This window comes from Zingiber officinale, chromosome 5B, assembly GCF_018446385.1.
Source record: "Zingiber officinale cultivar Zhangliang chromosome 5B, Zo_v1.1, whole genome shotgun sequence".
Lineage (NCBI taxonomy): Eukaryota > Viridiplantae > Streptophyta > Magnoliopsida > Zingiberales > Zingiberaceae > Zingiber > Zingiber officinale.
In genome coordinates this window covers 1379951-1394025 of record NC_055995.1, presented here as the reverse complement: position 1 = coordinate 1394025, position 14075 = coordinate 1379951, and the positions used below count along the sequence as shown (strand labels likewise).

Below are 14075 nucleotides of genomic sequence, written 5' to 3'. Positions count from 1 at the left end.
GAGGGCAAAAATGCAATTGCATTTTGAAAAAATTATGCGGGGGTAAGTTTGACTAGCCGGTGCAGCCGCATGGACGATGGCGTGCGGTGAAGTGGCGAAAGAGAGGGGAGAGAGAGAGTCCAAGGAAACAAAAAAGCCATCGGAGCTTCACTTCTGCTGCCCCTTCTTCTTCTTCTTCCAGAGTTCCCCGAACATTCGAATCCCAGCTCCCTTCCTCCTCTTCCAGTCGCCCTCCTCCATCGCCAGCGGCGATGCCCAGGCCGCGATGTGCTTGTCCACTTCGTCGTCGTCGTCCGCCAGCACCGCCGCCGCCGCGGCCTCCGCGGCCTTCCGCCACTGCTCCGTCTGCGCCCTCAGCCGCTTCATCTCCTCCCCCATCGCCGATTTTGCGCCCTCGGCCGCCTCCAGCTGCTCCGCCAGCCGCCTCGCCCTCGCCTCGCTCTCTTGCATCTCCTCCTCCATCGAACTCAGCTTCGCCAGCAGCTCCGTCTCCTTCGCTCCCGCGGCGCTGGCGATCCGATTCGCCTCCTCCGCGGCGTGCGTCTTGAAGACCATGTTCTCTTCGAGCAGGATCTCCGCCTCCTTCTCCTTCTCGAGCAGTTTGGCTTCGAGATCTTCCACCGATGGATCTCCCTTCTTTTCCTCTTTCTCCTTTCCGTCCTCTCCCACGGCTTCCTTCGCGACCATCGTCTTCATCTCCTCCGGCACGGACTCGGCTGGGATTACGACTTCGAATACATCCATCGTCTCTGGCGAAGTAACTGCTTCTCCTTCGGATCTGCTCTCTCGCTCTCGCTCATCCTCATCTTCTTCGCCTGATTCTTTGGGGGCCGGTGGGGCTGCCGGGATTCGCTTCTTGGCCCGGACGAGAGCTTCCTCGGCTTCCAGCTTGGCGACCTCCGCCGAGGCCAGTCGATTCCGCAGCTTCTTGAGCTCCTCCTGCACCTTACTCAGCCTGGTTTCCATATCAACCAGCTCCGTGCCCCTTTTCCTCTAATTTAGCCAATCGCACACAAAATCACATCAGTTAGTTCCCACCGACGGAGGACAAGGTGGAGGAGATCGAAGATACACTACCTCTTGCAAGACACCGCCGCGAGGGGACACCTTGGGGCTGCGTTCCTTGCCGGCGGGGCGGCGCGCGGCGTTGGCCTCCGATCTGGCGGTGCTCTTGAGGTGGAGCGGCGACTGCCGCTGCGACGCATCTGATACCCTGGACGCCATGGAAAGAAAACGCCTGCCTTTCATCGCTCGGATCTAAACAAAGCCTCTTCACAAACAGACAAACAAACAGAAAAAAAAAAAACCCTACCTCGACCTCGGCATCTGATTCAAGGGTAAAGCGTAAGCTGCTGCTGCTGCTGCTGCTGCAGTTCAAAATTCAAACGCTCTGTCTCGAGGAAATGAAAAGAGATTGAACGAGCAGCAGCATTTAAATATTGTACAAAGCAGAAGACTCTGTGCCAATGCCAATGCCAATGCGACAGTGGAATTCAAGTTCTTGGAAGTCATGCTGCCAAGATTTTTATCTCCTTTCCCAAAAAATTAGGATGAAGTCAGGATGAGGAAGTGGCACCACTCAACACTCAAGAACTCAAAATCTTCTGTTTATTTTGGTTACCTTCGATTTAGCTTCTACGTCCATCTTCGTTACAGTCAATGAAATGATGTAGTTGGATCAAGGAAATCCATTCAAACAAGAACGAAGCGGCCTGGAGGAAGGTGAAAGCATGTGAAGCTCGAGGCATAGTTTCTTGCTTTCGGATGAACATTTGCATGTGACCTCCCTGCTGCAATGTCCTACCTCTCTAAACAGCGGCAGACAGTCACAAAGTATGGGAGCACCACTGTCGTATATTGCCATGGCTTTTTTTGGTTTTTTTTTCACTTTACTTTCTAGAAAGTAAGAAAGAAAAAATAATAATAAATTCATATGATTCATTTTATGGTTGCACGATAAAAATAAATAAATAAATAAGAGAGGCTTTACCCTAAAAATTGCTATAGAGCCAATGAAACTGCGTAAAAAGATAAAAGACCCATTTTGTTTGATAAAAGGTCCATTTTTATATTTTTAATACGACATTGAAGTGATATATTGAAGACTACCACAAATTTATATAGAATTCTAGCTATTGTAGATGTCTAAGTAACAATTAATTTAAGGATATCTAATGTTTAGAGTTTTATATGAATTAAAGTAGGTTTTTTTAGCTATGGGCCTAGTAAAAGAAAAATCGAGATAGGTTCTTGTAGGATTGGATTCCCCCCCCCCCCTTTAAAATCGGACATGAAGGTTTCCTTTCATCCGGCTCAAGTAGTTACTTCAAAAAAGGGAATTGTTTTTTATTTTAATAGTTTGTTTGAAAAACTCTACAAACAAGGAACTACTCCTTACTCAAGTTTCTACTAAGGACTAACGATTCTTTTTTTTTTTTTTTTTTTACTTTCATTTTAAGAATTACTTATGATAAAATTGGATAAAATGAAAATCGTTTTGAGAGATATTATGCATGTATCAGATATATCATGGTCAATTCCTCAGAAGATTCTTCCACAATGAACTCTGACTCTGAAAAGTAAGATTTCGAGTAAGTATTTCCATAATCTCTTTCTGTCCGAAGAAATGATTCATCGAAATAATGAGTCACCCATTCCATTGATACGGACACATCTGAGATTAAAAGGATGGGTACCGTGATATTGAAGTACAGATCTAAAGTGATGGTTGTTAAGTAATTGGATTTGTAATATTTTGTAAAATACATATGCTTGGGACAAGGAAGATAAATCGTAATAAGTATTTGAATTATTACTAGGATTAGAAAAGTCCTTTTCTTTTTCTATAGTCGAAATAAAGTTCATTGTATGTTGTTTAATCAATTCATTTTTAATTTTTTTCATCGTTGTAAATGGATTCATTGATAATTTTTTTTTGTTTAAAGTTGTGCATTGACCTTTGAAATGCTAACCATACATAAGAGGATACCTCAATGAAATGTGAAAAATATGAAAACCCACCACTCTCTCCCCAAGCAAAAAATCTCCCTATAATTTTCTTTTATGGATCCTACATTATCAATGTCTTTTATACATTATTACTTACTATCACTCTTAAACTAAGAACCCAAGACATTGCATCTATAATATCGCGTTGCCGACTCACTCCAATCCCATCCAATCTAATCCAAATATCCAATCCAATGGGATGCCATGTGAAATGTGAATGTTCTCATTATCCTATCCATAATCCATCTAAGCCCACGATCTCATTATCGTATCCAACTAAGATTCTACTCTCATTCCACTATCAGAAGTGCACCATTCGCCACATGCAATGTCTATAGGCGATATACCATTAACAAGAATCTAGTGAACGCCCACACAACACGTGCAGAAACAGTGGATAGCATCTCCACTTGCACTTTCCTGGTCGGGCCTTTGACCTTATCATCACAGTATATTAGCAACTTAAGGCTGCATTTCCAAAATTTACTTGGAATTAGTAAAAAAAATATTTTATAGAACTGATCTATGATTAATTAAAAAATGCAATTTGATGCACGAAATTTTAGTTACATGAGATTCCGAAGAAAAATTCCTGTAAAGAAAGATTCATTGTACATAATTTTATCCTATATTTTTACAAGAGATTATTTATAAATCATCTATGATTAATTCACTTGTAAAAATAATCGTTATAAAAAATATATAAAATATCAATGTTAAATATTTTAATAAAAGAGTTCACTAAATTTCCATGGAAGTTGAGTTTTATCGTACTAGTATGTAAAAGGTTATTTTTAAAATTTGAATATGTGACTTTTAAATCCTACAATAATATTATTTTACTGTTGCACAAGATTAATTATCCCTCAACTATTTATTAAAAATCATTAATGAATCGCTCGCTTGATCGCCTTATGAACTAACTTAATCTTTATGTATAGTGTTATGAGACGGTGCGATAATTAAAATATGAGGTATTATTATATGAGATTTTGAGATTAAAATTTAGTGTGTTCGACTATACCTTCCTTGATATTTTGGTCACTTATAATAATGGTTAGTAATCATTCATGATTTATTTTCACCGTGTTAATCTAAGGACGAATTGATGGGGACACTGGAAACAAAGAAATCACCTTTGTCATTTGATCTTTATGTAGAGTGCCTCTGAGGTAAGGTTGAGTTAGTTTTAATGGGATAGAACTTGTTACAATAGGTTTGGACCTAATGAATAATTTTCCATAGTAGTTAATTATAATTTTTCAATTTACTTCTTCACATATCATATCATTAATAGGTAAAAAAAAAATTACCCCCACGGGCTGGATCAGCTGGTTGGGTGCCTGTAGTTTACCAATGAAGTCGTGGAGTCGAAGATCGCCAGTTGCACTCGGGGATAAAACTTTGGTCTGCTATGCCAAAAATTCCTTCGACCCCCAGTCACCTATTCTGCCCAACATTAACCGTGATTTACTCCCTCTAGAATCTTGTTGGGCCATAAAATTGGTGGTACACACGGTCAAAACTGAAATTTTAAAAATTATATATTTCAGTAGTTTAGAGAAATTTCATATTCCTTTTGCAATGCGATAGCGAAAAAGGATACGTAAGGTTCAAACTCAAATCTGGTTTCTTCTACAGAGCTACTACAACAACTTCATGGGTAGATCTGCCAACCCATTTCCTAAATATTTAAAAATCTCTGTTTCAGCGAGTTGACCTCCACCGGAATTTTACTATTTTTCGTTGCGATCTTACGCCGGATTGCTTGCGCAGCCATAAATCGTTTTAAAGCTTGCGGAGGCATACAATTCGTTATCCTTAAACCTGCTCGATGGCGACATCATTCAAATCAAGTGATGGAACTCAACGAGTGGCCAACAGCCGGCGCCGGTGGATCGAAGAGAGTCAGCGCCGTCGTCGAACGATAGAAATGATCGTCAAAGTTCCCACTGCCCTCCAAAAAGTGCACGTCGCGGCCGTTCGCCGGTTCCTGGCCGGGCGAGATCGTCGACGGAAGGATTTGCTTCCGGCGAGCGGTTCCGGCGAGCGAGTTCCGATGGGCGGGGGCGGGGTGGTTGTGCTCCGCCGTGTAAGTGATGAGCAACATCTCCGGATCCGCCCTGCTCCGCTCCACCTGCTTCTTTGCCTCACACGCCTTCGAGCTGCTGCACCTGTAGTATCCCCTGTTTCCACCCAAAAATCTCAATCAATTTCGATCGAAACAAAGATAGCAAAAACTAAATTAATCGATCATCAATTTCAAATCATAGAATCATTATACCGTGGATAAGGGGAGCCCTTGATGGGCTTCTGCCCGTACTTCCGCCATGCCCACAGGTCCGGCTGGGCGCCGTCCGCCGGCACTTGGCAGCTCACCTTCTTCTGCTGATTCTTCCTGCGATCAAGTTCACCGGCGTCCACTGTTACCGAATGGTAGGCGAGAGTCGCAAAGTGACTCGATCTGTACCTTAGTTTGGAACGGGTAATCAACCTCTCGGCTCGTCTGCTCTGCTGACTATCAGAGAGCACTTGCTGCTGTTTGAATGCTCGTCGATGGAATTCTATGGGATCCTGTAGCTCACCGAAGCCGAAAAGGTCGTCGTCCTCGTCGTTGTCTTTTGAAACGCGTACAGCCTCCTCCTTGGAGTTGGATAAGGAGTCGCTAATGGCGAAGGAGCTGGCGGCTCTGACCACGGCGAATAGATCCCAGTTGTTGTCGTCCATGGGAGGAGCATGCATGGAAACTGAGTCAGCCAGTAGAGCTTCAATCGGATGGAGGGAACTGAGGGAAGTGGTGGGGGTGTTTATAATGGGTGAGACAGATTGTTAGACGAATTGGTGGGGCCAGGGACTGGATAATGGATTCACACAATCTAAGATCATGAAAACCTACCGCCAAGTCAGCGTTGACTCTAGGTACAAGTCAAAAAGTTATGCTGATCGAACGGCTGATGTTCAATGTTACCTCCTTCTATATCGGTGCCTTAATCCTAATTAGTAGGCAGAAGAAGCCGTCAAGGAATCACACGATTCACGTGCTCATGTCATAATCTATTCCGGCCCTCATTAGTCATTGTCCTATCCATTAGCACTATATTACGTTACATGGTAATGAAGTCCCACACTACACTCCACGTGCATTAAAAGTAGTTGGATGTCCCACTTCCAATATCCTTATCAAGGTCTGGACTTGGTATCCAGGGCAACTAGTAGCATTCTCAAATCTCAGAGATCCTCAGAAGGTACTGAATAATCTTGCTAGAAGTTTACTAAATTAATTCAAACGTTCCTAAAGCTACTAAATTACAGGCCCTCTATAGTCTATATGCTTCTGATTAACAAGCTAAAACGTTCCTGGATCAGGATGAATCCTCCAAGTCCACCACCATCTCTTCGTTAGCCAGCTACAAATGAATGATACATCCAAGAGAAGGATTAAATGCTGACTGACAAGATTAGCAGTTCCAGGATTAGCTAACCTGGGCCACTGCTATACAGAATTAGGGACTATAGATCTTGCAAACAATAAAATAGTTAATTTCTGAGTGGAGGTATCAACTATGAAGTAACCATTCCTACCCTACTGGAATGGTGATATGATTGCTGCGTGTTGCATAAGGGGCGCAAGAATAAGTCCAGTATGACAGATTCATTGCCTTCCTCACCGCAATAGAAGGCATAGGAGGAGACAGATGATTCTGAGCTTCATCTAGAGCAGCAAGAACACAACAATGCTCAAAAGCAACATGACAAGCTCTTTAAATTGCATCAAGGGAGAGAGAGGGGACTGGCTGAGACAAGTTCATTACCAGGATCATGACTATGGAACGAAGGAGGAGATTTTTTTTATCCTTCACATGGGATGAAGTTGAAGAACAAAAGCAATCAAGGGAGTACACAAGAAGTAGCAACAAACAACACACACACTAGGAAAACACAACTGAAGGAGAGAAATCTTATGTAATCACTCGATCAAGAAACAATAGTACAGGAAGTTTCACTAACTTGTTGCAAGCCCTTCAATTGAACACACTATCCTTCAAAGATGCATATACAGAAGGTAAGAACCTCTAGAGTTTGTGTCCTTTTTATTCAAGTCAGAATTATTGAGTGGAAAAATTGCATCTCCCATTTGACTAGGATATGGATGGCTAACATTATCAAACCAAATTTAAATTTGGTGATTTTTTTTATTTAGCATTGGACTTATCATCGACCACTAAATCAATGAAACATCCAACAAGTGACACTAAATTACAACAACCAAACCTCAGTAAACCAATCCTAATCAGATAAAAACTGAGTGAATCTTAACCTTCAACAACAGTGCATAAAAACCTCATAGAATCCAGTGATGCTAATGATGCTAACTGTGCAAATCAACTTAGCAAATAAAGGAAAATTCAGACAGAATTCATGGCATGAATATAAGCTCCAGTTCCAATTCACATTAGGAAGAGATAATTCAGTACCACAAGTAGGCATTGGCCAAGAAGAAGAATAAACTAACCTACAAATGGGCTAGGGTAGGGTGGAGTGAAAGATCAACTCTTTTACCAGTATCAGATCGCTTCGAACGCTTAATTTTGGCAAGATGCATCTGCGAATCCACGATGATCTGCACCTTCTGGAACATCAACGCCTTAGCAAACTCCATCCGCTGTTTTTCCAGCTCAATCATCTGTCTTTGCTTTGATTCCTCCACTCTCTCATATATCTCAGCAAACTTCATGATTGCCTTAGCCAGTTCGCGAACGCCGCTGCCCTCTTCTTCCCTCGCCCTTTTCAATCCTCTACCAGACCTTGACGGCGACCTTGATAACGAATCTGAACCATCATCTTCCTTCTCCTGCTCATCGTCGTCATCATCGTCTGCAGCTGCGGCAGCCGCCGCAGCAGCAGCACGCCTGAAGAAAGCGTTGTCTACAGCTGCGGAAATAGGAGCCCCAGGCTTTTTCTTTGGCTCCGCTGGTCGAACGGCGGAGGCAACGGGCAAGGCAGAGCCTTTTCGATGCGAAGGCATCGGATGAGCGAGAGGTGGCGGAGACATGGATTGCTTCTCGGAGCTCGGAGGTAGGGCGGATCCAATGAGGTCATCAAGGCGGGAGAAGAAGGGCCACTGGCTCTCGCCGCCGTCAGCAACCTTGGACTTCTCGACCTTGTATTTCTTCTTGAGCGTGTCGATCCGATTCTTGCACTGGACGTCGGTGCGCAACGGTCGGCGGCCGGCGCCGCGTCGGGAGTTAACGGCGTCGGCGACTTCTTGCCACTGCTTCTGCCGGAGGTTCCCTCGGTTGAATTCGATGTAGCGATCACCCCAGGCGTCGAAAAGCACGGAGGTTTCCCCCTCGCTCCAGCAGTCCTCTCGGTAAGGCACCCCCGCCCCGGGGTTCGGCGGCCTCGTCGGCGCAGCATCCCGCCTCTCCATCTACAGGATCAAACTCTACTCCTCCGTTCCCTTCTTATCTCTCTCGTTCGCCTCGTTTCCCCTCTCTGCGTCGGCGCCTCATTAGACCGTGTCGTTATTTAATATACCGTTATTATTAATTTATTTAATAAATATTAGAAATATTTTATCCCATGTAAGACGATCTCTCTGAAAATTTAAAATTTTTAGTTATATATATATATTTATATATAGAGAAAATTGTTATCCTACGGACATATTGCTGAGAAATGCTATGATTTCTTGATGTGATAAATCGGTCATATTTTTTTCTAAAAATATCTTCCTCCGCCGAACCCCTCACAAGAGGGTGCGGCGAGAGTTAACATCGCGACGAGGGACGAATGGGCGCAGAGAGGAGGGAGGAATTGGCGCAAAGAGGACAGGGCTCCGTAGGTGAGGAATCGCATATGTGTCCTCTAACCAAGTATTGCGGGAAATCACGCAGTTCGGCGAATAGCTTCTCTTTGTTCTTGAATGGGTTGGAGTACTCGTGGTCCCTGTCGGTGCCCTCTGGCAACGCCAACTCCCACATTAATTTGTTCTCTGCCAAAGATAGGATCTTGTCACTCTTCAGCCTCTCCTTGGAATCCGTCCGCTCAATTCCTCCGAAGTAAGGATAGTCCAGCACTAGGGCGGTGATGCTTAACGGGGCCAAGGAGTTCTGGATCGCCGCCACAAGGAGGGAGCCGGGGAAGGCGATGGTCGCGCCCTCATTGTCGCCCATGAGGAAGTAGCGGGAGAAGTCGGTACATTCGGTGAGCGGGAAGGGGAGGTTTCCCTCCACAGAAACCCCCATGGCATGGGCCCGGAGCCAAAAGAGAGCATCCTCAACGGCAACGGGCAGGCGGTGCTGCGGACTGAGGCGATAGTCGACGGAGAGGATGGCGGCGGGAAGGGCAACCGCGAGGCGGGAGCAGAGGCCATGGAAGGGGGAGGAAGCGAAGCAGAAGATGATGAATCCGCCACCGTGGATGTAGACGATGATCGGGAGCTTGGATCCGGTGGGAGGCAAAGAGGGTGAGGGGAGGAAGAGGCAAATACCGGTGTCGCAGGCGAAGTTAAGTGGGAGGTCGCGACATCGGAGGAGGGAGGAGAAAGGTGGAAAATGGCCAGATCAAATCTTCTGTCCCGAAACTCTCCCTGTCCCTCTGTCCCACGCAGAAAACGACACCTGACTCGTGAGAAACACGTGACGAAGGCGGAAACCAAAAGAGCGATTAGCCTGTTGCCTGTGGATCGGTCAGCAGACCGATCCGCTGGACCGATCAGGACATATCCTGATCGGTCTGGGAGGCTTCTGATCGGTCTGTGGACCGATCAGCCTATAGGTGGATCGGTCCACAAACCGATCAGTAACCAAACAGTAGCTTTCTGTGGATTATCTGATCGGTCTGGTGACCGATCAGTAACCAAACAGTAGTCACTGTAAGTTATCTGATCGGTCTGTAGACCGATCAGGAAGCGATGGGATTTAGAGGGCAATAGGGATCGGTCTGTGGACCGATCCACCTATAGGCTGATCGGTCCACAGACCGATCAGAAGCCTCCCAGACCGATCAGGATATGTCCTGATCGGTCCAGCGGATCGGTCTGCTCTTTTGGTTTCCGCCTTCGTCATGTGTTTCTCACGAGTCGGGTGTCGTTTTCTGCGTGGGACAGAGGGACAGGGAGAGTTTCGGGACAAAAGATTTGATCTCGAAAATGGCACCCCTGGTGAGGGAGAAAAAATGACGCAGATATTTTTAGAAAAAAAATGACATAATTTTGCCACATCAACAAGTCCGTAGCATTTCGCAAAAGCAATAGGTTCGTAGGATAATAATTCTTTATATATATTTATTTATTACTTATTTATTTATTTTTAGGCATATTATATATATTTAAGATTTAAGATTTTAAGATTTAAAAGTTGGGTTATAATAAATTTGAGTTAGTAAGATTTTTTCTCTAAAGTTCAGGTTCTTTCTTGATTTATAATATTTAAGATTAAAAATTTTAAATGTTCACAGGAGTATATTATATTAATTTAGGGTTTAAGATTTTAGAATTTAGGAGTTGAGTTATAATTGATTTAAGTTAATAAGATTTTTGTATTTATGATTTAGGTTTTATTATTGAATTATAATGTTTAAAATTAAAAATTTTATATCCTCATAGGTATAGTGTTCCACAACAAAACAATTAAATTCAAGTGCCTCCACTCCTTTAAAAAAACAAACGGCAAGGCGCCTCCAATGTATTAGAGGCACATTTTAGTCAAGGCATGAATAATTCCACAGTAGACGATCGTACATTAGAGGCGCATTTAGTCAAGGCACAAACAATTCCCAGTAGACGATCTAAAGCAGAGCAATTATCTCTCTCTACAATAGACAATTCTACAGTATACGCCATCTCTCTACAATAGACGTTTAGATTTAATTTTTTAATCTTAAACATTATAATTAAAAAAATTTAAAATATTATTAACTTAAACTCATTCTAACTCAATTTTTAAATCTTAAAATCTTAAATTATATATATATATATATAATCACCACCTCCTCCGTGTTGATTCTGGGACAGATTGACGAAAACGCTAGGAGCGAACGTAATCGTCTTTTTACCACCAATATATATATATAATCACCTGATTGATTATGGGCATCACTACAGAGCCCGGAATCATAGCCCACTTTAGCTAAAATTATCATCCGGATTAAAAATCCTTTTTCTCTCTTTAAAAATCCAAAATATAAGTGATGAAGAAATAAAATCAATTTAATCATCAACTGGACACCCCGGGCTATAACCCGGGTAAGCCCATACTCGGCTCCGCCATTGCAAGTGAGCATTGACTTGGACTCCGTGGTTGACTGGATATCAGGAATACGTGGACGTTTCCTCAAGGCATTCTCTCCCACGCTCCGGCTCGACAACGCCAGCTCAAGTCACTTAAATAATTTGCCGGTTTCATTAACCAAAGCGCAACGAACCTTTATTCTTTCTCATTCATCGATCGTTTATTATCGTTGTCAGCAGCAAGGAAGGATGAAGGCTCAAGGCAGCTAGTTGCGTTGCTTTCCATGGATCATTTTGTTTCTTTTTAAAGCTATCGATAAGGATGAGTTTACTTGGTGTGATACTTTTCTACGCTCATCCTTCGTTAAATAATAAACACGTGACGTGGAAAATTAGCCAAAAGAAAAAAAAAACAGGAATCTTTGACCACAGACGGCAGTCAAATGCCACCCAATCAGGAACTTTGACCTTCACCAGTACACACGTGATCTGTCATCCTCAGTCACCCCAGCCCCTTCTCCAAGGCAACAAGGAAACTTGCGGGTCTATATCAATGTCAGCCAGGCAACCGAGTCGATCTAGCAAATTCTGCCGGAAGATCGATTATTTACGTGCCCGCCGTCTATTCCTGCATCATGCTGGCGAGGAAAGAAGGAGTTGGGTCAAGCAAGGCACAGGGAGTAGCCGCCGCCGCTTCCTCAGCCGCCGCCGCCAGCCATGATGTGGCAGTCTCCGAATTCGTCGCCCGCTTTAAATGTATTGCTGAAGTAAAAAAATATCTTTTACTTCATCGGTTGTGTAACGTGTTGAAGTAATAGATGACATGTAACATCACGGTTTATATTGATTGGCGAAGTAAATATAATATATAACTTCGCCATATTTTTTATTTATCGAAGTAATTGGTATTATGTTACTTCATAGTTTATATTTATTAACAAAGTAATTGATTACCAAGACTTCATTGTTTTGTATTATACTGAAGTAATTGATAAGATATGACTTCGCAATTATTAAACTGCGGTGAAGTAAATGTTACCTTTGACTTCGGCACAATTTTAATGTGATGAAGTTAAAAATATTTTTCACTTCATCAAAATTAAAATGTATTAATTAGATCCACAAAATGACAAATACCATAACAATCCAGAAATTTATCCATCAATCCACAAATATATATATATATATATATATATATATATATATATATATATATATATATATATATATATATATATATATATATATATATATATATATATATATATATATATATATATATCCACAAGCATAACTAAAAAGTACATCCACAAACCAAAAGTGTATCCACAGGTATGTATGTCAAAAAATCCATAATGTAAAATAAAATATTTATCCTAACGTACATGACCCATTTAGGCACCTAGATACAAGTAGATAAATTTGCTCCATTCACTTCTGACTTCATCATATTGAGATTGGTTGTAATATTGATTCTTGATTGTTCCTGCAAACTTTTATGTAAAAAAAAACAAAAATGCATTAAATTTATAAAATCTACAAAAATACATTAGATTTATAAAATCATTACATTCATTATATATCATAAAGAAGAAACTCACCATCTTCTCCAACTGTGGATTTACACATTCAACTATGTCTTTCATGTACCTCATCACACAATATCCGCATTCAACATAACCACTTTGTTTTAGATTATCCTATAATGTAATCAAAAAAGTAATACAACAATTACAATCCAAATAATAAGAACTATCCATTTATGTCTTAATATATATGTACAATACATACCGTCAATTGTTTAAAACCTGGTGATTTAGCAATACCCTTTGAGACATTGTACATCTTGACCTAACTACATTTTAAAAAGTAAAAAAGTTATATTTTTCATATTTATAAGTGAATGCATTCAAAATCAACACAATCTACTACCTACTTGGTCACCATAGTATTCCATGCTTCGTCTCGGTTTCTATTAGACATAGAGTCCAATAAATATATCATATTTTTATCTTCATTGACGATAGTCAAGATCCAATGGTACCTGCAAAAATAAAAATATAACATTGACTAAAATTGTTATATCTGAAATAAGTTTCTAGTCTGATCTGAAATAAGCACAATTTAGTTGGCCTAACCATGATGTTTCCTTTGAGTAATGATGACAAAAGCAAAGGAAATTCAATACAAAGAAAAGAAAAAGAATACGAATTGCTCTGGTTATATATTCAATATAGTAAATTTAAAATTTAAGGAAAGACGACATGAGTTACCTTACTACATAGGAATGTAGAAAACATTACTTCCAAAAGCCATGAACTCTAATGGTGGCAGGCATGTCAAATGTCCACATGAAAAAATACTATTGATTTAAATTAATAGCACATAAAACAATTCTATCATGATTCAATCATTATTTAAATAACTAAATATTGCATAAATTACATGATTGCTTGACCATAATAAACAAACACCTATATATTTGCAAGTTATTTATATCATCCTCATCATACTTTATCCAACAAGACAACAAAGTCATAAGACAGGAATTGTGTTAAGATATTAACATATGACTGCCATGATTCAAATTGTTGGCTTGTGACCTAAGCTTTTGTTATGTGCTTCTTTGCTGCATCAGAAAATAATTATAGACTTTTTATACTATAGATTCTGTTCTAATGGAAATTAGTTGTAATAGTGAGTCAAACCACCATGACTAAGTTATTGGAGATGTTTCATTTTAGAGTAGCTTATTTTCTTTGAAAGAGGTCCACATAAATAATTTTGCATACAAAATTTATATTTACACAAGTTTAAACAAAATGATCCTCTC

The 14075-nt window shown here is 41.2% G+C and overlaps 3 protein-coding genes across 8 annotated transcripts; all 3 read right to left on the bottom strand.

Moving 5' to 3' along the window:
• Window positions 1-68: 68 nt before the first annotated feature.
• Window positions 69-1849, bottom strand: LOC121983856 (interactor of constitutive active ROPs 1-like). 4 transcript variants are annotated; one of them, XM_042536513.1, is made up of 4 exons: window positions 1622-1849; window positions 1313-1390; window positions 1078-1213; window positions 69-993 (listed from the first exon to the last, which is right to left on the bottom strand). In XM_042536513.1, exons 2-4 carry the CDS (start codon window positions 1324-1326, stop codon window positions 148-150), a joined length of 996 nt encoding a protein of 331 aa, XP_042392447.1. In that variant the 5' UTR covers window positions 1327-1390; window positions 1622-1849; the 3' UTR covers window positions 69-147. The 4 variants fall into 4 exon arrangements, with proteins under 4 accessions (XP_042392447.1, XP_042392443.1, XP_042392444.1 ...); XM_042536509.1 differs by having other exon boundaries at window positions 1078-1237; window positions 1313-1532; window positions 1622-1848; XM_042536510.1 differs by having other exon boundaries at window positions 1078-1237; window positions 1313-1529; window positions 1622-1848.
• Window positions 1850-4582: 2733 nt separating this feature from the next.
• On the bottom strand, window positions 4583-7272 carry LOC121983853 (WRKY transcription factor 22-like). Of its 3 annotated transcripts, none has more exons than XM_042536506.1 (3): window positions 5480-7272; window positions 5294-5407; window positions 4583-5195 (listed from the first exon to the last, which is right to left on the bottom strand). In XM_042536506.1, exons 1-3 carry the CDS (start codon window positions 5749-5751, stop codon window positions 4862-4864), a joined length of 720 nt encoding a protein of 239 aa, XP_042392440.1. In that variant the 5' UTR covers window positions 5752-7272; the 3' UTR covers window positions 4583-4861. The 3 variants fall into 3 exon arrangements, with proteins under 3 accessions (XP_042392440.1, XP_042392441.1, XP_042392439.1); XM_042536507.1 differs by having other exon boundaries at window positions 5504-7272; XM_042536505.1 differs by having other exon boundaries at window positions 5294-7272.
• A 142-nt stretch (window positions 7273-7414) lies between these two features.
• Window positions 7415-8516, bottom strand: LOC121983852 (trihelix transcription factor ASIL1-like). The gene has a single exon (XM_042536504.1). It carries the CDS (start codon window positions 8438-8440, stop codon window positions 7523-7525), a length of 918 nt encoding a protein of 305 aa, XP_042392438.1. The 5' UTR covers window positions 8441-8516; the 3' UTR covers window positions 7415-7522.
• Window positions 8517-14075: the final 5559 nt, after the last annotated feature.

Bases quoted from the DNA above. Each gene is read 5' to 3' on its own strand.
- LOC121983856 (XM_042536509.1), bottom strand. The intron at 994-1,077 runs GTAGTGTATCTT...TGGCTAAATTAG, and splicing joins GCGGCGGTGTCTTGCAAGAG to AGGAAAAGGGGCACGGAGCT.
- LOC121983853 (XM_042536505.1), bottom strand. From the start codon at position 5,751: ATGCATGCTCCTCCCATGGACGACAACAACTGGGATCTATTCGCCGTG. The intron at 5,196-5,293 runs GTATAATGATTC...GGGTGGAAACAG, and splicing joins AAGGGCTCCCCTTATCCACG to GGGATACTACAGGTGCAGCA.
- LOC121983852 (XM_042536504.1), bottom strand. From the start codon at position 8,440: ATGGAGAGGCGGGATGCTGCGCCGACGAGGCCGCCGAACCCCGGGGCG.